At 57.3% G+C, this 20,756-nt stretch overlaps 8 protein-coding genes across 8 annotated transcripts; 4 read left to right on the top strand and 4 right to left on the bottom strand.

Moving 5' to 3' along the window:
- Nucleotides 1-452: 452 nt before the first annotated feature.
- Nucleotides 453-1,672, top strand: PG998_006152 (NAD(P)-binding protein; the record flags this gene model as incomplete). Its single annotated transcript, XM_066872970.1, has 3 exons — nt 453-794; nt 859-1,341; nt 1,373-1,672. The coding sequence occupies 3 exons, from the start codon at nt 453-455 to the stop codon at nt 1,670-1,672; spliced, it is 1,125 nt and encodes a 374-aa protein (XP_066733067.1).
- A 1,042-nt stretch (nt 1,673-2,714) lies between these two features.
- On the bottom strand, nt 2,715-8,381 carry PG998_006153 (beta-ketoacyl synthase domain-containing protein; the record flags this gene model as incomplete). Its single annotated transcript, XM_066872971.1, has 7 exons — nt 2,715-3,944; nt 4,002-6,236; nt 6,296-6,565; nt 6,622-7,575; nt 7,640-7,801; nt 7,852-7,957; nt 8,014-8,381. 7 exons carry the CDS (start codon nt 8,379-8,381, stop codon nt 2,715-2,717), a joined length of 5,325 nt encoding a protein of 1,774 aa, XP_066733068.1.
- Nucleotides 8,382-9,605: 1,224 nt separating this feature from the next.
- On the top strand, nt 9,606-10,982 carry PG998_006154 (uncharacterized protein; the record flags this gene model as incomplete). Its single annotated transcript, XM_066872972.1, has 1 exon — nt 9,606-10,982. The coding sequence occupies one exon, from the start codon at nt 9,606-9,608 to the stop codon at nt 10,980-10,982; it is 1,377 nt and encodes a 458-aa protein (XP_066733069.1).
- A 535-nt stretch (nt 10,983-11,517) lies between these two features.
- On the bottom strand, nt 11,518-12,339 carry PG998_006155 (uncharacterized protein; the record flags this gene model as incomplete). Its single annotated transcript, XM_066872973.1, has 3 exons — nt 11,518-11,856; nt 11,915-12,238; nt 12,298-12,339. The coding sequence occupies 3 exons, from the start codon at nt 12,337-12,339 to the stop codon at nt 11,518-11,520; spliced, it is 705 nt and encodes a 234-aa protein (XP_066733070.1).
- A 538-nt stretch (nt 12,340-12,877) lies between these two features.
- On the top strand, nt 12,878-14,200 carry PG998_006156 (VrtH; the record flags this gene model as incomplete). Its single annotated transcript, XM_066872974.1, has 3 exons — nt 12,878-13,291; nt 13,342-13,387; nt 13,461-14,200. The coding sequence occupies 3 exons, from the start codon at nt 12,878-12,880 to the stop codon at nt 14,198-14,200; spliced, it is 1,200 nt and encodes a 399-aa protein (XP_066733071.1).
- Nucleotides 14,201-14,769: 569 nt separating this feature from the next.
- PG998_006157 (uncharacterized protein) lies at nt 14,770-15,945 on the bottom strand (the record flags this gene model as incomplete). Its single annotated transcript, XM_066872975.1, has 1 exon — nt 14,770-15,945. The coding sequence occupies one exon, from the start codon at nt 15,943-15,945 to the stop codon at nt 14,770-14,772; it is 1,176 nt and encodes a 391-aa protein (XP_066733072.1).
- A 672-nt stretch (nt 15,946-16,617) lies between these two features.
- On the top strand, nt 16,618-17,700 carry PG998_006158 (uncharacterized protein; the record flags this gene model as incomplete). The annotated part of the gene is made up of 2 exons (XM_066872976.1): nt 16,618-16,830; nt 16,903-17,700. The coding sequence occupies 2 exons, from the start codon at nt 16,618-16,620 to the stop codon at nt 17,698-17,700; spliced, it is 1,011 nt and encodes a 336-aa protein (XP_066733073.1).
- Nucleotides 17,701-18,324: 624 nt separating this feature from the next.
- Nucleotides 18,325-20,432, bottom strand: PG998_006159 (uncharacterized protein; the record flags this gene model as incomplete). Its single annotated transcript, XM_066872977.1, has 6 exons — nt 18,325-18,687; nt 18,772-19,215; nt 19,332-19,572; nt 19,644-19,681; nt 19,815-20,124; nt 20,194-20,432. 6 exons carry the CDS (start codon nt 20,430-20,432, stop codon nt 18,325-18,327), a joined length of 1,635 nt encoding a protein of 544 aa, XP_066733074.1.
- Nucleotides 20,433-20,756: the final 324 nt, after the last annotated feature.

Genomic DNA, 20,756 nt, shown 5'->3' on the forward strand with positions numbered 1-20,756 from the left:
CGAAATCGCTGGAAAGAATTTCCATAGCGTACAGACAATCCCGATTAATTACCACGATGCTGGCGAATACGTCGTATCACATAATTTGTACGAACAAAGCATTGTCGGCGGCGTATGCCGTGAAGTGTGGGCCGATCATGGGCGGGGCGACTGACTAATAGGGGCAACATTACAAATCAAAAAGGTCGCGACAGGCCGAGAATCAGATCTGGAGTGACACAGGAATCACTATGGCTGCGACTAATTATAAATGGTCGTCCCCGGGGCAATTCTACCAGTAACTGTAGTGCTTCCGTGGTAACTGTGTGACATCTCTTATAATATCAATTCCACCCTATCTCCTGCAAACCCTCGTCATAGAATTGCAACTGCACCTACAGAAAGGTAAAAGAGAGCGTATAATCTGTTATCATCCCAACTTTGAAACATTTGTGTATTTCTCATCGTTAACTATGGCTGCCAACCGCACTCACACGGCCATCGCCTTCGTGGGTGCCCGGAAGCCCCTCGAAGCCATTCAGGTGCCCACTGTGTCGCCAAAAGGCGACGAGATCCTGATCCGGTCACAGTTCACCGCGTCGACGCCCCTCGACCTTCATCGGGCCGACGGAGGGCTCTTGATGAAGTCGGGCGACATCTTCGGGTCTACTACCGTAGGCGTCGTCGAGGAGGTCGGGCCCAGCGCCGCAGGCCGGCTGCAGGTGGGGGATCGGGTGTTTGGGTGGGCGTTCCAGGAGCCTCGATACAAAGGTCACCAGGAGTATGTCACGGCGCCTGAGTGGATGTTTGGAAAGGTAAGTCTCCCCGTACCTCTATCAGCAGTTTCGTATACTAAACTCACGATGACCCCTTGATTAGATCCCCGAGAATATCTCATCCGAAGAGGCCGCCACAGTGTCCGAGAACTTGATTACTGTCTTTAACACCATGGCTACAGACCTAGGTCTGCCCACCCCCTGGCCCAAGCCTGAGAACTACGTGCCAGACCACGCGAATGATCCCATCCTGGTCTGGGGCGCCGCGTCCTCGGTCGGGCAGTTTGCCCTTCAGGTCCTGCGCTGGTACGGGTACCGGCAAATTCTAGCCACAGCGTCCCCTTCCCACCACGAGTATCTCCGCGGCCTAGGTGCATCCGAATGCTTCGACTACCGCGACGCCGGCATCGCACAAAAGGTCCTAGCCGCCGCATCTAGATTGCACCAGAGCGGCGCGAACAGCGACGGGGCAGCGGAGGCGATCCCGTTCATCATCGACTGCATCGGCTCCCGCGACGGCAGTCTAGGCCCCATCATCCGAGGCAAGATCGCGCAGACGGGCTCCGTCGTTGCCGTCATGTTGCCCGTGATCCTGACACACGCGAGCCCCCGAGCAGGTGCCCGAGTACTCCATGGACGTGGCCGAGGTTCTGGGCAGTCTGGGTACCGCAGCAAGTTCCGGCATAACGGTAAAGGGGGTGCGGACGTTTTTCGTGTATAACAATAACCCTTTTTTTAAGGAGAAGCTGCCGTCGGAGATTATGCCGGCGCTCCTCGCTCAGGGGATCGTTACGCCGCAGCGGTATCGGCTCGTTGAGGGTAAGAACATGTTGGAGCGCGAAGAGAACGCGTTGCAACAAATGCGGGAAGGGGGTGTTAGTGGGGTGAAGTTGGTTTGGAGGACATTGAATCAATGAGAGGAGATAAAACAGGACTTTGTTACCCTTAAAATATGAATCTGAAATTTGTTATTAAAGAATAACACCTGGACTGCGAAGGTCAAATCTTGAGTAGAGACAAAAAGGAATTCACTATTGATCTCTATATGATAATTGATGTTCGCGATGACACGAGCACAACGTTGGCTTAACCCTAGTTGCGTGATACTAATATACCTCTTGGAGACAGGAGTAATTGATGTGGTTATTCTAACACTAAATAGTAATTGAATTACTTATATCAATGCTACCTTAGACGACTTCTGCAAGGCAAAGTAAGAAACAAAACTACCCGAAGCGTCACGCCGGTAGGACAAAAGCCACTACCGCTGTGGGCTCGTGACTACTGGCTGTTCGTGGATATGCGTAGAAGCCAGGATGGCTTGCCAGCATGTGCGCAAGAAAGAATACAATTATGGCGAGGACACCTAACAAATATAGAGCAACTGTAGACTGCCGGATAAAGACCCTATTCCCTATAGCTAATGCACTTGCCACATCTTCAGCATCCTTGAACCCAACTTTTAAAGAATTTGCCATTTTCAGTGAATCACATGAGTGGTTTAGTCTGCTATGGGAACACTGAGGATACCAGATAAGCACGCGGCTCGCTTTAAGTATATCCTGAACCAGTCAATATTATATTTGTGACTTAGACAACAAAGAGCCTGTTTAATTAGTCCTGAATCCGGTATATTAACATGACATAACGACAAAGAATATTGTTTATGTTAAGGAAACCCTTTGATAACCCGCAGCGCTCCTAACCACGAAACAATTCCACCAATGATCTGGCTCTACTTTTTATTTCTAAGGCTCGATACTACTAGAACTTGAATTAATAATATATCATCACACCACGAGCTGCACGGCTACCAACTACCATTGCATGGAGCTTTTCTATGTGGGATTATGTCTCGTGATCTATTACTCTTATGTATGCAATATACCGATAATATGTATACAATTTGCAAGTTTACTTCCCGTCTACTCTAGACCACACTCTCGATTTGCTGGCACCTCATCGATTTTCTTCGAGCCAAGCGCAGAATTCGTCAATCGACGGGCACTCAAGGAACAGCGAGCTTTTGATGTCGATGCCGAGGTTGGCCTTGAACTTCTCGGCGAGCACGAGCGACATGAGTGAGTCGACGCCGACGTTGGCAAACTGTGTGTTGGGATGCAGGTCAGACCGGTCCAAGCCCGTCTCGGCCGCGATCATGGCGAAGATCTTGCCACGCAGACCACCGTCATCATCCGAGGTAGAAGCCACCTTGGGCATGGACACTTGTGCCGTGGCCGGTGGGGCTGGGGCTGGGGCTGGGGCTGGGGCTGGGACTGAGGTGGCCGCCGGGACGGGAGACGCTGGCGCCTGAGCAGCGGGGGCTGGTGCTGGCGCTACCTCTGGCTGCGGCGGCGCCGGGACATGGCCGCCCTTGTCGGGCGAGAAGAAGCGGCTCATGAGCAGGCGCGGGAACTGGCGGAACTTGATCTGGCCCACCATACCGACGATAGCGCCGTCCTGCATGATGTAGACATCACCAGCACGGGTGCCCTTGTCAGCGGTCGGCAGCATCTTGACGTAGCTGCGGTAGCGGGCGCCGACGGCGAGCGGGCGCAAGAAGCGCATGCTCTCCCAGCCGGGTGTGACGAAGAAGGAGCCGGCCGTGTCGGAAGCGTCGCTGCCGTTCATGACGAAACCGGCCAGGTGCGCGACGCTGTCGATCCAGTGCGGCGGCGTGTGCCAGACGCCGCCCGCCTCGGCTGCGAGCGTCACGTCGGCGCACGCCTCGTACCCGTCGACGACGACCGTGTCCATGCCGCGGTACCGCTCCGCGTAGTCGACCACGTTCTTGAAGAGCGTGTAGGCCATGCCCTTGGTGAGGCGGTTGGCCCGCCCGGCCGCCGCCCGTGCCTCGAGCGACTCGATCTGGCCCGCGACGAGGTGCTCCAGCCGTGCCCACTCCCGTCGCCACGCTTCGGGGTCCTCAAAGGATACGGCGAGGCTGCCGAACGCCTCAGCGGCGCGCATTCCATCGTTGGAGACGTTGTAGAGCTGAATTGGCATGGTGCGCGTCTCGGCGTCCAGCACGGCTTCGAGCTGGATGATTTGCCTCTCTTGCTTGCGATCTGCCACCTGCCCCTCCAAAATGACCACGTCACGGATGTTCATCTCCAAGTCTTTCGGCACAGATTTGAGTTGCCGGTGCAGGTACCGACCAACCGTGAAAGCCATATCGGCCCAGATGGACTGCGAACGTCAGAAATCTACACTTATTTGAAAAAGAAAATTGTCATGTTCACTTACCTGGGTCGCAACACCATGCCCGTTCATATTGTGCCCGTCCACGGCCTCAAGGAAGGACGGGTCGAGCAAGTTCGACTGCGTCGTGATGGACGCCTTGCTAGCCTCGATTGTCTCCGAGAGGATGCCGTGGATCAGCGACGTCTTGAGCTTCGACGACAGAGTAACATCTGCGCTCCTACCTGCCAGCTTCTCCAAGTTGTGCTTGATGTTGGCCTTATCCAGTGTCCAGTTGCCAATGTAGGGGATCCAGTAGTCCTTTTCATTCCACTGGTACGACTTCAATGTCAGGAGTCGATGTGCCTTTTCGTAGGGGCGGAAATACTCGTTCCAAACGATCCCCACGCCCATTTCGTGCAGCGAAGCCAACGAGGAGCTTATGGTGGCAAAGTTGTCCACGGAGCGCTGGAGCGACGCCACGACACGCCTGCTCCCAACCACATCCTTCACCAGGTTGCCTGCGAGCAAGTGCGGCCCGATCTCGATCCACACCGTATCGTCGCCAACCGTGCCCAGCTCCTGCGCTGCATCGAGCGCCCCGACAAAGTCCACCGGTTCTCTCGTTGCGCGCCTGAGGTACGATGCGTTGATAGTCTTGCCGTCGAATATGCACTCGGCGAGGAGTGGTGAGATGACGGGAATCACGGGCGTCTTGAACTTGATGTTCTCGGCCAGCTTCTCAAGAGGCGCTAACACGGGTTCGACCTGGTCGGAGTGGAAGGCGAAGGGGACGTTGACCATGGTGCATTTCAGGCCACTTTCTTTCAGTCCGGCCTCAATCTTAGCCAGGTCTTCCTTTATACCACTGAGAACGGTATCCTGCTCCGTGTTGATGCACGAGACCTCATAGGAGACGTCTTTTAGAGGTTCCGCGGCCGCCAGCTTCTCCTCTATCATCGCGAGAGGCGCCCGCACTGCCAGCATGCCGTGGGTCCCCTGCTCGCAAGACTCCATCAACAGCTTGGCTCGAGAACCTACGAGGAACAAGGCATCTGCCTGGCTTAGTGTGTCTGTGGCCACCAAGGCTGCGTACTCGCCCAGGCTGTGACCCAGTACCGCCATGGGCACGATGCCCAATGACTTCCAGAACTGGACAAGGGCAATCTCCAAGGCTACAATAGCCAGTTGCGACACCAAGGGCGAGGCTTCTCCTTCTAGTGAGCCATCTATACAAGGCAGGATCGACGGGAACCCTAAGGACTGCACGAGCCGGTCAAGGCGCTCCACGGCCGAGGTGAATTGGGGGTAATGTGCGTACAGCTGCTGGCCCATGCCATTGTAAAAGGCGCCCTGGCCGGTAAAAACAAAAGCGACCGGCGGCGACTTGAGAGGGATTGATTCAAGCGACGTTTCGACCTTTTCCTTTTCGGCAAGCAAGAAACGGCGGGCCGCATCGACGCTGCTAACAGATGTCGTGATACGGAATGGGTGGTGCATGCGACGCGCGCACAGCGTGTAGGACAGATCGCCGAGGCGGACCTCGGGGTGCTCGTCCAGGTACTCGAGTAGGGCTCCAATGTTCTTCTTCATCGAGGGCCGGCTGCGCGCCGACAGGGTGACGGGGTAGGAGGCGCGCGGGTCGGTCCCCACGAGGTCCCGCTCCGGCGCGTCCTCGAGCAGGACCGTGGTATTGCCCCCGTGGGCGCCGAAGCTGTTGACGACGGCGAAGCGTGGGGCGCGGCCCGGCTTCACCCAGGGCGTGAGCTCGAGGCAGAGGTGCAAGTTGCGCTCGGCCAGGTCCTGAGGAATGGTCGGGTTCATGACCTTCATGCCCACGTGGGGTGGGATGAGCCCTTTCTGGTACATAAGGAGCACCTTGATGAAGGAGGCGACGCCGGCCGCAGCCTCGCCGTGCCCGATATTGCCCTTGGCCGAGCCGACGAGCAGCTTCTGGTTCTTGCGGCGCTTCTGCGGCGCGAGCGGGGCGAACACGTCAGAGACGGAGCGCGACTCCTCGCGGTCGCCGACTTGCGTCCCCGTCCCGTGCAGTTCCACGTAGCTCACGTCCAGGGGGTTGACGCCCGCCCTCGACATAACGTTGCGGTAATTTAGCATCTGCGTCGGGGCGTGGGGCTGCGTAATTGAGGCGGCCTCGGCCGAGTGGTTCGTTGCCGCGGCGAGGATGACGCCGAGGATGTTATCGTTGTCGGCCTCGGCGTCCTCGAGACGCTTCAGCACGACGCTTCCGACGCCGTCAGCGCGGCAGTAGCCGTCGGCCGAAATGTCCCAGACTTTGCACTAGAAGAGCTCAATCGTTAGCGTACGACAGCATGGGCTGGGGCTGGGGAGTCACCTACCTGGCCCGTCTTGGAGAGGAAATGACCTTTTCCCAGCTGGCAGAAGTTATCGGGGTCGGTAATTACGTTCAGGCCGCCCGCAAGAGCCGTATCGACCTCACCGGCCCAAAGCGCCGAGCAAGCCGCATTCACAGCCGCCAGGCCGCTAGAGCAGGCCGTGTCCATGTTAAAACAAGGGCCGCTGAATTTAAAAAAGTAATGAATACGACCGTTTGCAAAAGCACGTTCTCCGCCAGGTACAGCGTATGTGCCAATGTTCTGGCTACCGTTCTGGGCCGTATCGTCAGCATGCCGTGCGTGGCCGTTCCATTCAGCGTCATACATACCAGTTCCCGCCAGTCGTCGCTAGCTTGTCCGTAATAGGAACCAACTCGGGCGGAGCTGGTCGAGCGAGTCCGGTTCGGAACGCAGCCGGCCATTTCCAGGGCCTCGTACGCTGTGACCAGTGCCAGGCGGTGCATGGGGTCCGTTTCGAGCGCCTCCCGTGGCGACATATTGAAGAAGCCGGCGTCGAAGAATCCAGGCCTGTCCATGAAGTTCATATAGGGCGTGTTCGTGGTGTTTTCCCTCTGTTCGGTCGGATCGTAGTGGGCGCTGAGGTCAAAACGGTCGGGCGGGACGGTAGTATGCACGTCACGGCCCTCGGCGAGCAGTCTCCAGTACAGCTCCAGGTCGTTGGCGCCGCCAGGCAGTCGGCAAGACATGCCGACGACGGCCAACTTGGCCTGCTTGGGGGTCAGGGGGATTCGCTGGCTCGGCTCCTGCGCCAGCCCGTCGACGAGGTCCCGGCGGACGGGCAGCGGCGCATCGGGGCAGGCCTCGATCTTGGCGCAGATTCCTTTGAGAACCAGCGAGGAGCGGAAGCTCCAGATAACATACTCGTCGACCGCCTTGGGCGCCAGACGTGTCACGATACTGTCGGCGATGCTGTCGGTGTGGATGCTCTGCGTCAGGATCTGGTCGAGCACCTCAGCCAAGAGGCCGTCAAAGGTCGTGGCGGAGAAAGGCCGGCCCGTCTCGGACGACAGGAGCGTGTTTAGCAACGGCAGTTCGTACTCGCCCGCTACCCTGGTGGGCCCGAGGATGGCCTCAACGTCGTGAGAGGTGTAGATGTGGGAGGCATGGCAGAGGCCGTGGTGCACGGGAAGGGGAAAGAAGTTTGAAAAGCGGAGAACGGCAGATCCCTTGAAAAAGGCAGCAAGGCGCGATGGTGGACCACTGACGCTCACCGAGGCACTGTCGGATGCGCTGATGAAGATGGTCGTGAGTTTGGGATTCAACTATGAGACGGCCAATCAGTATTACCTGGGGCGAGGCGTAGGGATAGGTGCGAGGCGTACTCACCGTCATCTTGTTGTAGGCGTCGATTTCGGCCTGCACAGTGTCGGCCTGCACACCTGGGACGACATAAGCCCAGCTCTCGGCGTCCCCCTTGACCACAGGCGCCTCGAGAAGCGACGAAACCTCGTATACGTGGATGCCCAACCGGAATGCGACCCTCACCACCTGGGGGTGGCAGTGGTGGCAAGATATTCTAGCGTTGGCGAGACAGCAACTGCGGTGGCGCCAAGAAGCCCGCAACCAATGGCAGCGATCGTCGTGCCTGTCTTTGCAAACTCGTATGGCACGTTGGCGATTTCATGGTAGCTTGTGAGGCACTGACTGTTAGTGGCACTCGAGGTGAACAGGACCGGAGGCAGGACGCCTGGCTCACTTACGCCGTGATGCATCCGAGGTGCAGGATGCACAAGTACACGCCTTCCATAGCGCCCCCGAGTGGGCCCTTTCGGAACTCGGTGTCGTGGTATAGGGCGAGGAAATCGGTCACGGGCGGCACGTGGCGTTGCCATGTCTTGGGCAGCAGCGCCACTTCGTCGGCGATGGCTCGGTTACACATGTCCAGCAGGGTCGCCAGTAGGCGACACCTCGTGTCTTTGCTGTGTCGCTGCAGGCTCCGGAATGCATCACCGGCATCCGAGGGGAAGTCGTTAGGGAAGAAGATGAGCGATAGCGTCAACGCCTTGGCCGCATCGGTCCACGCCTCGGTGCTGGACGACGCGCCGCTCGTGGTGGGCAAAGGTGACATGATTCTATCGAACTGCTTAGCGAAGAATGACAAAGATGACGAGGTCGTTGAGAGCAGGAGAGCTTGGCAGCGTGACAATGTTGAAGATTGTCGCCTGGCGGATGGGAAAATACACACACCATAAGGCCTCGCCGCACTCTGCTTCTATTTGACTGCCCGAAGCTTCACCGAGGCGCCGTCACGTCCATCATGGCATCCCTTCGCCCTTCTCATCCTGCCCCCGACATCAAGGTTATCTCTCGGTCAGCGAGGATTCCCCAGGGACACGAAGCCCGACCAGTCCCCGGCGCTACGCCATCCCAAGTCACGCCATATAGCCTCCCTCTGTCTTCCAGGCTCTCCCCTATCCCTCTCTTATCTCCCTCCTATCTCTCTCCCCGGAGATTGAATTTCTTCCGCCTCCCCGCCTCCCCGCTGCCCCGCGGCCCCGCGCTCGGTCGAGATGAGGTGTGGATCGTTTTGAACCCCCCGGTTTGGTGTTTGACGTGGGTGTCGGGGTCAGATGTTGCCACGTTTGCATCGTCCTTATAATGCGGAAAGTGGTGGAATTCCCAGAATTACCCCAACAGGTTGTGGATCGCTCCCGCAAATCTTGGCTTCGTTTTGTTTTAGTCTTGATCCACTGCTAAATGCGGGACGACCCAGCGGCTCTCGCGATCTGGTGTCGGGGCGTCAACTACCTGGCTGGGAACCGTTCCGCCTATCCGCCATTTCTAAATCTGTCGATATAGAGTGAAATTTACTATATAGCAAACCTTAGGGCCCACCGAGAAGCACCCGTTACGCAGTAACCACACGACAATCGAGATGCTACTAACGTCAACGGGAAATGATATGTATAACCTCCCGCGCAAGTGGCTTGTTTTGTCCCAGTCGTGACACCGCCAGCGGCCTGCGTGTAACGCTGAGAAGGTTTGTACTAAATCATGCAGGTTCCTCACGTCGTGGTCGAGGCGAGTGCGTGTCTATGTACGTTTTGTTGCCTCGTTACGGCTGGCTTAAAAGCTTGTTTACTATAATAAGCGAACATAGGGAGCGCGGCATCCTTCACCAGATACGAGCCATTTGTCGGTAGATAGTAAATTGACTGCCAATCCATTCAGACACGGCACCCCGACTACGGGATGAAAACTGAGACGACTTACATGCACAACTATTGCCTTGAGCCGATCTTTTGCTGAACTAAGGACTGGGCAACGCCGACAACACGAGCCACCCACCGCCATGGAGACGGTAACACCGAGGTGCAGGACCCGACTGCGCCGCGCATGTGACGGCTGCTCAGTAGCCAAGGTCAAATGTGACCGAAAGGACTTGGTTGCATGTGATCGCTGCCAGTTGAACGAAATTGAATGCACCTTCAGCGTCTCCCGAAGGTATGGCAAGCAGTCGTGGTCCAAGCGGGTAGCCTCCCAATGCGATCCTCAGCACCAGCAGCACGATCACCGGGCGCAGGCGGGGAGAACGGGAGTCGGACGCGGAGGGTCTGATGTTTACTTTTTCTCGTCTCTAGATGTCGGCGACGTTGTCTTCGACGGCACGCCATTCTGGGGCGAGGACGGGTTCGCCGCGACCTACGGCGACATGGCCATAGATATGGACATGGCCTCGACCGAGCCTCCCGCGTTGCCTCGGCCTCTGCGAACCAATGAGGGACTCACATTCGGGGACGAGTCCACGACGACAGCGACGTCGTCACTGGCCTCGGTCTCGTCGGCGGCGTCGGTTTCTCTGTCGCTACCGCCGACTCATGCAGCCCCTTTCGAGCCGGACGCGGCCCGGCGCTGCTCCCTCCCACACGACTGCGAGGCTCAGGCTCTGGCTATACTACAATCACTCCAACACAGTCCCGCCGCGCCTCCCCGGGACAACCTTGGGTCAGTCTCCGAGGGCGGCGCGGTGAGCTACAAACCATCGATCTGGCCGCAGCCTCCCGACACAGGGGCGACTGCGCCCTCGCCTACCACAGCCAGCGCCGGAGCTGATGTGTTGCCCAGCCTCGATGAGGTGCTACTCGTCAATAAGACGGGACTTCAACGCTTTGCGAAGCTGGTGGACTGCACATGCGTGGTGACACCGCACCTGGCGCTGCTATACCTGGCGCTGCTGGCCAAGATGCTCTTCTGGTACCGCGAGGCGGCAACGGGCGGCTGCGTCGACCGCCTGCATCCGACGCAGATTCGGATGGGCATGCTGGACCTCGACGACGAGGATCAGGCAAGCATGCTGCGCGTCATCGTCCTACGCGAGCTGCGCAAGGTCGAAGCTCTGGTCGAGCGACTGGCCAACCTGGCCACCGCCGCCTCCAATGAGGCCCAAGACTCAGAGGGGGGCACGGACGCGGGCCTGGATACGTACGTGGGGATTGAAATGCTCGCCCCTGGCAATAACCAAGGCCGCGGCGATGGGAAGGGGCACGACGAGCAGGGGAGCCCCCACGCGGGCGGAGGCGACTATCTACCAATCGCTCGGGGCCCGAGGGCGACGACGGCCGATGACGATGAAAAACACAGACAGGGCTGGGGCTGGCTGGGGCTTGGCATTGCCAACATCCAAGGCGAGCTGCAGGGCATAATCAGGGAAGTTGAGCGCGAGAGATAGATGGCGACGGAACGGAACGGAACGGATACGATAAGGTACCATTGGCCACCACTGCATAGTGACCGGGGAGCCCCTGCTTAGTACATCCCGCTTGATGCTTCGAGAAAGGTTATCTGGGCCCATGGCGGGTACGTAGGTAAGAGGGGTATACAATAAAATATCCAAGTCTAGCAAGCAGAGCGAGCCAATGAGGCCTTCTGCTGGACCTAGCATGGCCGCGGAAGTGCTAGCAGCGACGAAGCGCGGGTTCCGAAGCCCCGATCCATACGACTGATATTGTGATCGCGTGCGATGGCTGCAGGGGACCCCCGACCCCCATGTTTCCGCTGGCGACGGCGCCATCGGTCCATCTTACCGTGTCCCACGTGGTGCTCTACTATGTACACGTACCTATTCATTACAGGGTCCTGGTTATGGGTGGATGGTATCCCCGTGGACAGAAGTTTATGGAAAAGCTTCTATTCTCATCCTGTGCTGCATTATGCAGAATAATATGACACAAAGAACTACGGCCATTACACTGGCCACTTGTGAGTTATCGAATCGTGCGGCCGTTTTCCTCGTGCATGACGCGTTCCGCCTCAGCCCTACGCTTGAAGACGTCGCGCACCTTCGGCCGCTGCATCAGGCGCTGGTGCCACTCGTAGCAGTGCGGGAAGTCAGCCCGCCACTCGGCCTCGAAATCGGGGTACAAGATCACGCTGCAGAGCACGTTGTGGAACGGGGCGAACATGAGGTCGGCATATGTGACCCGGTCCCCCACCAGGTAGGCCTGCCCCGTCCGGCTCAGGTGCAGCTCCAACACGCCGAGCACGCGTTTCACCTCATCCGTGTAGTGCTGCAGCACCGTCGGGATGTCCTTATTCTCGTGGAACTGGGTCGGGTTGTGCGCTTTAGCATGATGCTGTGGAAGAAGCATGTTTGCTGCTTACCAGGGTGAAATAGGCCTTTTGCCCATAGTACTGGTCCTGCGTCGTGACGTTGAAGAAAACCCACATGCGCGTCTCCCACTTTTGGGCTGCCGTTTTGAACGAGAGTTTGGCCTCCTGGTCGTATGTTTCGATGATGTACTCGGCGATGGCCCCCGTCTCCCAAAGCGTGAGGCCCGTGTTCGGGTCCTCGAGGATGGGCACGCGCTCGTTGGGGTTCATGGCCCGGATCTGCTCCTTGGTGACGGCAGCCGTCGTCTTGTACGCCACTTCGAAGGGCAGCTCTAACTCTGTGAGAATGAGGATGATTTTCCACGGATGTGGTGCCTGTTTTCAACTGCATCGTTAGCCTCTCCGTTTCATCCCAGGCCGGGTGGGCGACGTACCGCTGGATGGGCGTAGAGCTTCAGCGTCTTGATCTGGGACATGGCGTCGCGTATTTCCGTGATTGTATTGGATTTGTGCCCAAGCGGTCGGGGATGAATGCAATGGTAGAAAGGAAAGTGGGTTGAATATCAGGCCTCGTAGCGTTATCAGTTCACCTGTTACCAACCAAGAGTGGAAGCGTCTGGTACGACCGCATCTTTAAGTTATGTATCACAGGGAAACTCCATGAACCTTCCTCACGGTCTTGGAGCGGCTGTTTGATAACGTTTCCGACGGAACTTGATATGCGGGATCCATCGGAATTCCGATCGCGTAGATTCCCGAAGTTGTGGGTGTTGGGTCCGTCGGGGACCGAAATCCCGATTCTGGTCTGTCGAGTTTCGGCACTTTCTGATATTGTCTTCTTCACCAACCGGCAGTCCAGTCAGGACTTTGCTTGGCGGATTATTTGGCGAAGCCTGACCGTAAATATCCAAACCCTTTTCGTTTTACGTTTCAAACTTCCTCCCATCATATATCCCTAAATAACATCGAGGAAACCTGGAAGCGAGAATAGCGCACGAGCATATCATTGTAACGATGAGTGTTGAGAAACCAGTTATTATCGCCGGTGCTGGAATCGCCGGCCTAAGCCTGGCACGTTTGCTCCAAGACAACGGCATTCCTGTGATAATATTCGAAAAGTCTGTCTCGGACCGAAGCCAGGGCCACGGCATCACAGCACGAGACTGGGCGTTTGGCCCGCTCCTGAGGGAGGTGGGTAATGGCTGTTCCGAAGAGGATTTCCAGCACGCTGTCGCCGTCGATCGTGGCGTTGGAGGACGTGGTTTCGCCGATCTTAGCTTTCGGGATAACAGCACCGGCGAGATGCTATTCAACCCGGAGGCCCATGCCGAGGGCCATAATTCCGGCTTGTTTCGCGCGAACCGGAGCTTCCTGCGCGACTGGCTGGCCAAGGGCGTTGACGTGAAGTACGAGCACGAGGTGAAGAGCGTAGAGGGGGTCCCGGGCTGGTCAGAGTGAGCCTGCAAAGCGGCATCCAGTATGAGGGCTCAATTCTGGTAGGCGCAGATGGTGTGCATTCCACGGGTACGTCTACGCCTTTTGGTGTTTTTGTCCCCGACAAGGCCTCTTGCATGCATCTAACCTATCATGTGAATAGTAAGGAACCTTGTCCTGCCGCACATACAGCCCGAGATCCTCCCCGTGGTGCTGTTTCACGGAAAGGTCCACATGAGCAGAGCCAAGTATGATTCGTTCGTTAGGACGTCGCTCGGCCCCTCGAATGTCGCCGCGGGCGTGGGCGACAACTTCAACACATTTCTCACCGTTGCCAGCGCCGGTAACGACGACGTCCACCTGGACTGGTCTTACTCGCGCGCCCGGCAAGGTGACGGCGATCCACTATGGATGCCGGACCGCGCCGAGGTGATCAAGGTGCCACAGCACCTGCTCAAGGAGCTCCGGAGCCGGGACATGGCCCCGCCCTTCTCCATCATGGTCAACGCCGACGCCGTCAAGCGGGACCGGGTATACAACTGGCGCGCGCGAACCGTCACCGTGCCACCAGCGGACCTCGACGCCGCCGCCCGGCGGGGTGTCGTGCTAGTCGGCGACGCCGCTCACGCCATGCCCATATTCGGCGGCGAGGGCGGCAACCACGCCCTTCTTGATGGCGTCGAGTTGTTCCGCCACTTCCGCGACGCTTGGAACACCCAAAACGGTGTGCTCCAAGCATCGAGCATCGAGGCCTTGATCCAAGCCTTCAACAAAGACGCCGGCCCAAGGGGCCGCGAGGCAGTCCAGCGCTGTACGAGGAACTTTTCCCGCTTTCACCAGCCTATTGACAGTTGGAAGAAGGTAGCCGTCATGGCTAATAGGAAAGCTGGCGCTGGTGCCTAGTGGGAGCCTGGAGACGTGGAAGATCAAGAAAGGGGATGCAATGAATAGGGGTTTGTATTTGTTACTACACCGACAAGCCAAACAACAAGAGAATGATTTCAAGAAACGCGCGTGCCTCCTGGAATCATAATTTAGTTTACAGGACATATATAAAATTTGCCAATCAACTGTCGGTACTACCTATAAAATTACTTCTGCCTCATATCTACGCTTTATATATCGGGCGAGTGGTTAGAATTATCTTGCCAGTGCAACGTCTATAAATATTCTTTTCAGACAGCCATACATTACTGCGCGTGTAACATCCTGGTAGTTTGCAGTTTATCAGGCCCTATGATAATTAAGGCCGGATCAGTTGGTAAGGGAGGGATGACCAGCAAGCAGATCTCACTTTAATAAAGTCATATTCTAGCCCACGGTTTCTATCCACGGTGAACAAAAATGAACATAAACTGTAACATCTCCATCGACTGCAATTTATGGCCCTTACCATGCTTCATTCATCGCGATTGATCCGTCTCCAACTGTAGCTTATCGCAAATGCTCTGAGCCGGCCCACGCCTCACGTATCATGCCTCAGAAGCCAAAGATATCTCCACAACCGAGTGCTGACACCCCTCCGGCCTCTGGATAGCCCGGATCGCCAACGGTGGGTCGACCTGGGCGACGAGGCGGTACCAATCGTCTGTCTCGCGCTCCTTGGCGTTGAAGGTGAGCATCATAGCGAGGTCCTTCTGGCGCAGGGCGGCCTCGAGGGTGCGGACGCCGGTCCCCGGGGCCGGGACGACCATGTCCATGATAAGAATGCGGCCGCCGGGGGCGAGGGCTCGCGCGAGGGGCGCGAGGATGCGCAGGGCCTCGGCGTCGGGCCAGTCGTGCAGGATGGTACGCAGGAGGTAGACGGCGGCGCCGGGCTCGGGCTGCGGCGCGAAGAAGTCGTGCTCGGCCAGCTTGATGCGCGCCACCACGTCTGCGTTCGACTCGGCCGCGAGCGCGGCCCGCGCGTTGGCGATAGGAACCGCCTGGTCCTGCACCACGAGCCGGAGCCCCGCGTGCGCCCGGGCGAGCACCATCGCTGTCGCGCCGCTGCCGCCGCCCACGTCGACGACCAGCGCCCCCGCCGGCAGCGCGCTCCACGCAAAGCCCTGCAGCAGGTGCTCGGCTCGGACCCCCGTGTTGATCTCGGCCTGGCTCTTCATGTACTTGTCGAACTCATGCTCCAGCTCCGGCCGGGCCTTAAGGTGCTCGAAGAAAGACAGCTCCGTGTCGGCCACAACGTTGAAGGCTGTCTCGTTGATCTTCTTGCTGTCCCCGTATTTGTCCGTGGCCCCTATCATGGCGCCAAACAGGGGCACCGTGTGGTTCACCACGTGCCGCAGCCAGACTTCAAAGTGGGTATTCTTGGCAAAGGGTGCTGAGATGGTATTATGCGATACACGACCGTCCGTTGTTTCGCACAGGAGGCCCTTGGTCATGAGCATGCGTAGGACGGACCGGAGCGTGACGAGAGGCACGTGCGCCTTGCTGGCGAGATTCTCGTACGAGATTGACGCAGGAGGCTGAGGCATCTGCTTCAAGATTTCGAAGTGAACAACCCAGTGGAGACAGGCGTACTGTGCTTGCTGAACCTGCAGCTCCGCCATGAAGCTGCTCGCATCATGAACGGCGTGCTTGGTTCTTGTCGCGTGTTCGAGCACCGAATCCCGGATATGAATCGGCACCTTCTGGTCTTCCGGTGCTGCCATGGTGTCAAGGGTGCAAATGTGTATGGGTTCCTGCTTTGAAATGGTAGAAAGCCCGGCCACGTACATGGAAATGCTATCAAACAATGTTATGACAAGAACCGTCAATGGTGATATCACCAATAAGCTGTCGTGACAAAGGAGGCCCGAGCAGGTACGCGGTTGCGGTCATGCTCGGGTGCCGGCTAAGTGGCGCGCGACTTCGGATAGCGGTGGCTACACGCTCCGGAGATGCGCATAAAACCCAATCAAATTAACTTCCCGTCGTCCGGCAGTCTCTCCAATAACGGCCATTCCGAATATAGAAGGCCAAGGTTGGGGGAGTTGGTGGAAAGCGAGAGATTCAAGAGATAGTCGATAAGGTTTCCCAGGGTCAGCAAGATTCCCGCGCAACGCCGGTTGAATCCCGAAAGCCCTGGTGCCTCTCAGCCAATCACTGTCGAGCCCCGGGCGATATTTGGTGCAACAACGGCATCGCGCGGAAAGGGCGTCGAACAGTTGTTGGGAAGTCATGGCTGGATGATCTGGGTTGTGGTCTGGGTTGTGGTCGAACATATGACGGCGCATTAGGATATAGTGCCAAGGAGGCTTCAAGTGACTACACCCTCTCCAAGTTTTATCTGTCACACTTGTCTCTTCATCACGCACCTAGCCCAGCTTTTGTTCGCAACGATAATGTCGACGGTACTCGCAAACTGTGACACTTCTCTCTTCAACGACTACCTCGCGGCACAGGGCTCCAAGCTTCCTGTTCTCCCGCCCGTCGAGCAGGTCTCCCCACGCGTGGTGCGAATTTTGGGAGGCAATGCCGGACCCATGCGGCTACAGGGCACAAATACATATCTCGTAGGCACGGGTAAATCCCGGATTCTTATCGATGCTGGTCAGGTAGGCTTTCTCCCACCCGCCTCGTGGTCTCCGAGTCCGACGGCAAGCAACTGACCCTTTAATCCGCTTTAGGGCCTCAAGTTCTGGATTGACAACCTCAGGCAGTTGGTCGACGAGCTTGAAATCACTATCTCACATGTACTACTCACGCACTGGCACATAGACCACACGAGCGGGGTGCCGGACCTCGTGGCGTGCTGGCCGGAGCTGGCCGAGCGCATCTACAAGCACGACCCGGACCCTGGGCAGCGGGCCATCGCCGACGGGCAAGAGTTCGCCGTCGAGGGCGCCACGATGCGGGCCTTGCACACTCCGGGCCACTCGCACGACCACATGTGCTTCCAGCTGGCCGAGGAGGACGCGCTCTTCACGGGCGATAACGTGTTAGGCCACGGCCAGTCCGTTTTCGAGGACCTAGGTCTCTTCACGACGTCTCTGGCCAGCATGGCCGCCCTCGGCTGCCGCCTAGGCTACCCGGCCCACGGTGCCGTCATTGAAGATTTGCCGCGCAAGATGCAGGGTCTATTGCGCCAGAAGGAGTACTATGAACATCAAGTCTACTCTTTGCTGACGGCCGCCCGTGAGCGTGCCCGCCAGGCCGCGGTGGTTCCGGGCGGCGCCAAGGGCAGCGTGGCCGTAGCGGAGCTCGTCACCGCTGTCTTCGGCCGCTCGGAGGGTGACGTGGTCAAGCTCGCCATCGAGCCACGAATAGTCAAGACGTTGGAGAAGCTCGCCGAGGACCGAAAGGTGGCCTTTGAGATCGTTGCTGGCGAGAAAAGGTGGTTTGCCCGCGATTCGAACCCCCGAGGACGCCGAGGGCTGGGGCGCGCAGGAATGAAGCAAGCCTGTGCGTTGACGTCGCAAGGGTAGTCATGACGGATCTGGATGGACAGTATTGAGGGGCAGCGGAGCCAGGCGTTGCAAAAAGATGTAATTTTGATTGCTTATTTCATTTGGATTGCACTGGTACTTAGACTCAAGTGGTACTACGGCTTTGGCAAGGGGTTATGTTTTGTCAGTACGCTTGTTAGATTAGAGCTGTTTTGAAATACGATACATATACTTTATCTAATGTCCCCTCTTTGCGAGAAACTCGATCAGAGCTTGTAATTGAATTTAAACGTGGTTGCTCCGCAAGCTGGATGATGATATCGGCTGCCGGACCTTAGGTAGCTGTTGCGACATTTTACTATTGTTGAAAGGGGGCTCTGTGGTTAAGATTTCCCAATTACTACATACGTAATCAAAACCATTTTATATAATAGTATGCAAGGTTGAAACCTACTTGGTGGTATCCAAAGAAAAGACCCGGGTCTTAAGTAGCAGAATTGCAAATTATGAGAAGAAGAATTGTGTCTAATATTATAAAGGCAACTAAGTGTAAACGCTTTCCTAACCACGGTTGCTTCATTGGGACTATGCCCGTTAACCATACCCGTAGCTTCATCAAACATCTTGTTTGAAACGTAGAGAGTAACAATGCATAATATGAGATTAGGCGTGGGCGGCCGGCTGTTCCGGGTTCCTTCCCTTGACTCTTTTCCATTCCAGACTAACCGCTCCAAATATAGAGAGACAGGCAAAGATTAGTGAGATACGGAACGCCCACTGAAGGGCGCCCATATAGGCGTCGAGTACACGCGGCAGGTACTCGGCAGGTAGAGTGCGACGGAGCGCCGTGGCGCCGCTCTGTACCAGCCGAGCTGGATCGACGCCCGGGATGTGGAGGCTTGTGATGAGCTGGACCAATTTCGTGTTGAAAATGTTGTTTTGAGCACTAATGAAGACGGCCGAGCCGAGAAATTGAAACGTAAGCACGGTGGTGATGCCCATGGAAATGTCTTGCCCAGGGACGGTCTACGGGGCACGGGACGAAGGGGAAACAGTCAGCCTGGCTCGAAAAATTGATATCAACGAAGAGAAAAAGGACAAAGGAGGTACGCACCGCTTGGACGGCGACGGCCGGGAGCTGCAGCGCCAGCCCGATGCCAATGCCGAGAATGATCTGGTAGCCGACCCAGATGCCGGCGGGGAGTCGAGCTGCCAGGTGGTGATAAGGCCGCAGCCGAGGGCGGTGACGATGGCGCAGGCAGGGAAGAAAGGCACATAGTGGCCCGTCTTGGAACTAATGACACCCACAATGATGAGGGTGGCGACGTTGACGGCAAGCAGTGGGATCATGCGGATGCCCGAGTCCTGAGCGCTGGCGCCCAGCACGGCCTGGAAGTAGATCGGGATGAAGTAGGTGTTGCCAATAAAGGCGCCGAACATGAACAGGACGAACCACGACGTCGCTACCACTGTTCGCGACCGGGCGATGCGCCCTGGGATGAGCGCGTTGTCGCCCATGAAGTACTGGTCCGCGACGAAGGCCAATAGGAGGACCTACACCGGGATAGCGGAAAGACCGTCATCAGCAAGGCGACCATGTGCGTGGCTTTCTCTCGTTGTGCTGTGTTTACAGAGTTTGTCATGCACCAGCTGGGGGAGAGAATACTCACGACGAAGAAAACGAGCACCACAACGACGCGCCAGTGGCTCCAGGGGTACATCACGCCACCCCACTCCAAGGCCAGGAGTAGGCAAATGATGCTGGGCATAAGGAGGATAGGGCCGAGAGGGTCAAACCACAAAATTTGTTTCATGAAAGTCAACTTCGGCGGATGCGGTGACGGCGTGTGGAGAAAGATCAAGAGGAGCAGGGCCGAAACGCCCCCAATGGGCAAGTTGATGTAGAAACACCTGGAGGTCTCCGGGTCAGCAAATAGGGAACGGCTACCGAGGTTAGGCGTGCGTGTGGGCTGCGATCTTACCAGCGCCAGGTGACTGAGTCGGTAAAGGCACCGCCGATCTGGAAAGAAGACATAGCAACAGTTAGCCCATGACCGCAAAGGGGTTTGGACGGAAGTTTGCAAGCCCAGACCCCAGGCTTGGGCACTCGGGGGGCTCGGGGGCTGGAATCAGCTCAGGGAGCAGCGGCATACCAATGGTCCGACGACGGCGGCTACACCGTACATGGCGCCGCTGACGCTCTGGAACACGGGGGCCTTGTCGGGCGGGGTGATGGCGGCGATGATGATGAGGTAGCCGGCCTGGACCCCGGCGCCGCCGGTGCCCTGGAGCGCGCGCCCTACGATAAAAGGGGGCGATGAGGGCGCAACGGCGGCCAGCAGCGAGCCAATCTCGAATATTGCTAGCGAGATCAGAAACACCCACTTGGAGCTGTACCGCGAGTATAGCTTCCCAGCCGGCAGCTGGAAGACGCAGCTCGTGGCGAGGTAGGCGGAACCGTACCTTCGCGAGAGGGGAAACCTGTGCGTTAGTTTTGAACCCCTTATTGTTTCATTTGACGGGAGCGCTCACCAGCCAATGTCCTTGGTCGAACTGAAGTCGTCGGTGATGCGCGGGATCGCAGTGGTGATGATGCTCGTGTCAAGGGCGACGCAGAAGACGCAGATGGCCAGCGAGGCCACGGTGAGGATGAAGGAGAGACTCGTGAGCTTCATTGGGGGCGGCGCATCGAGTGATACGGGCGGGGAGTCCGACACATCGGGGCCCGGTGGCTTGAGCCCATCGGAAGGTCCCGAAGTTTCCTTCGACATGGCTGAGGAGAGTTAAGGATGGTCGCTAAGAGAGGCCGTTGCCCAAGCTTTGATGCGGGAATGGTAACTGGAAGTCAACGTAGACTGCGACAAAAGCGCGAAGAAACAAGACCAGACAAAGGAGTATCGAGACGTGTTCAATTAGTCATTGCTCGTATGGTATATTTAACAGAGCACCACGGCGCCAGGTAGGTGTTACTTTGCTTTTTTCTAGCGTAAACATCTTCAGGGGTTGAACATTGCTCGGCTCGGGTTTACGAGGGTTGAACATCAGCTATCGGACAACTATTCAGACAGAAAAGTCCGAGAAGACCAGAGATGAAA

Source organism: Apiospora kogelbergensis (assembly GCF_038363985.1).
Source record: "Apiospora kogelbergensis strain CBS 113332 chromosome Unknown utg000003l_segment0_segment0, whole genome shotgun sequence".
NCBI classification, from domain to species: Eukaryota; Fungi; Ascomycota; class Sordariomycetes; order Amphisphaeriales; family Apiosporaceae; genus Apiospora; species Apiospora kogelbergensis.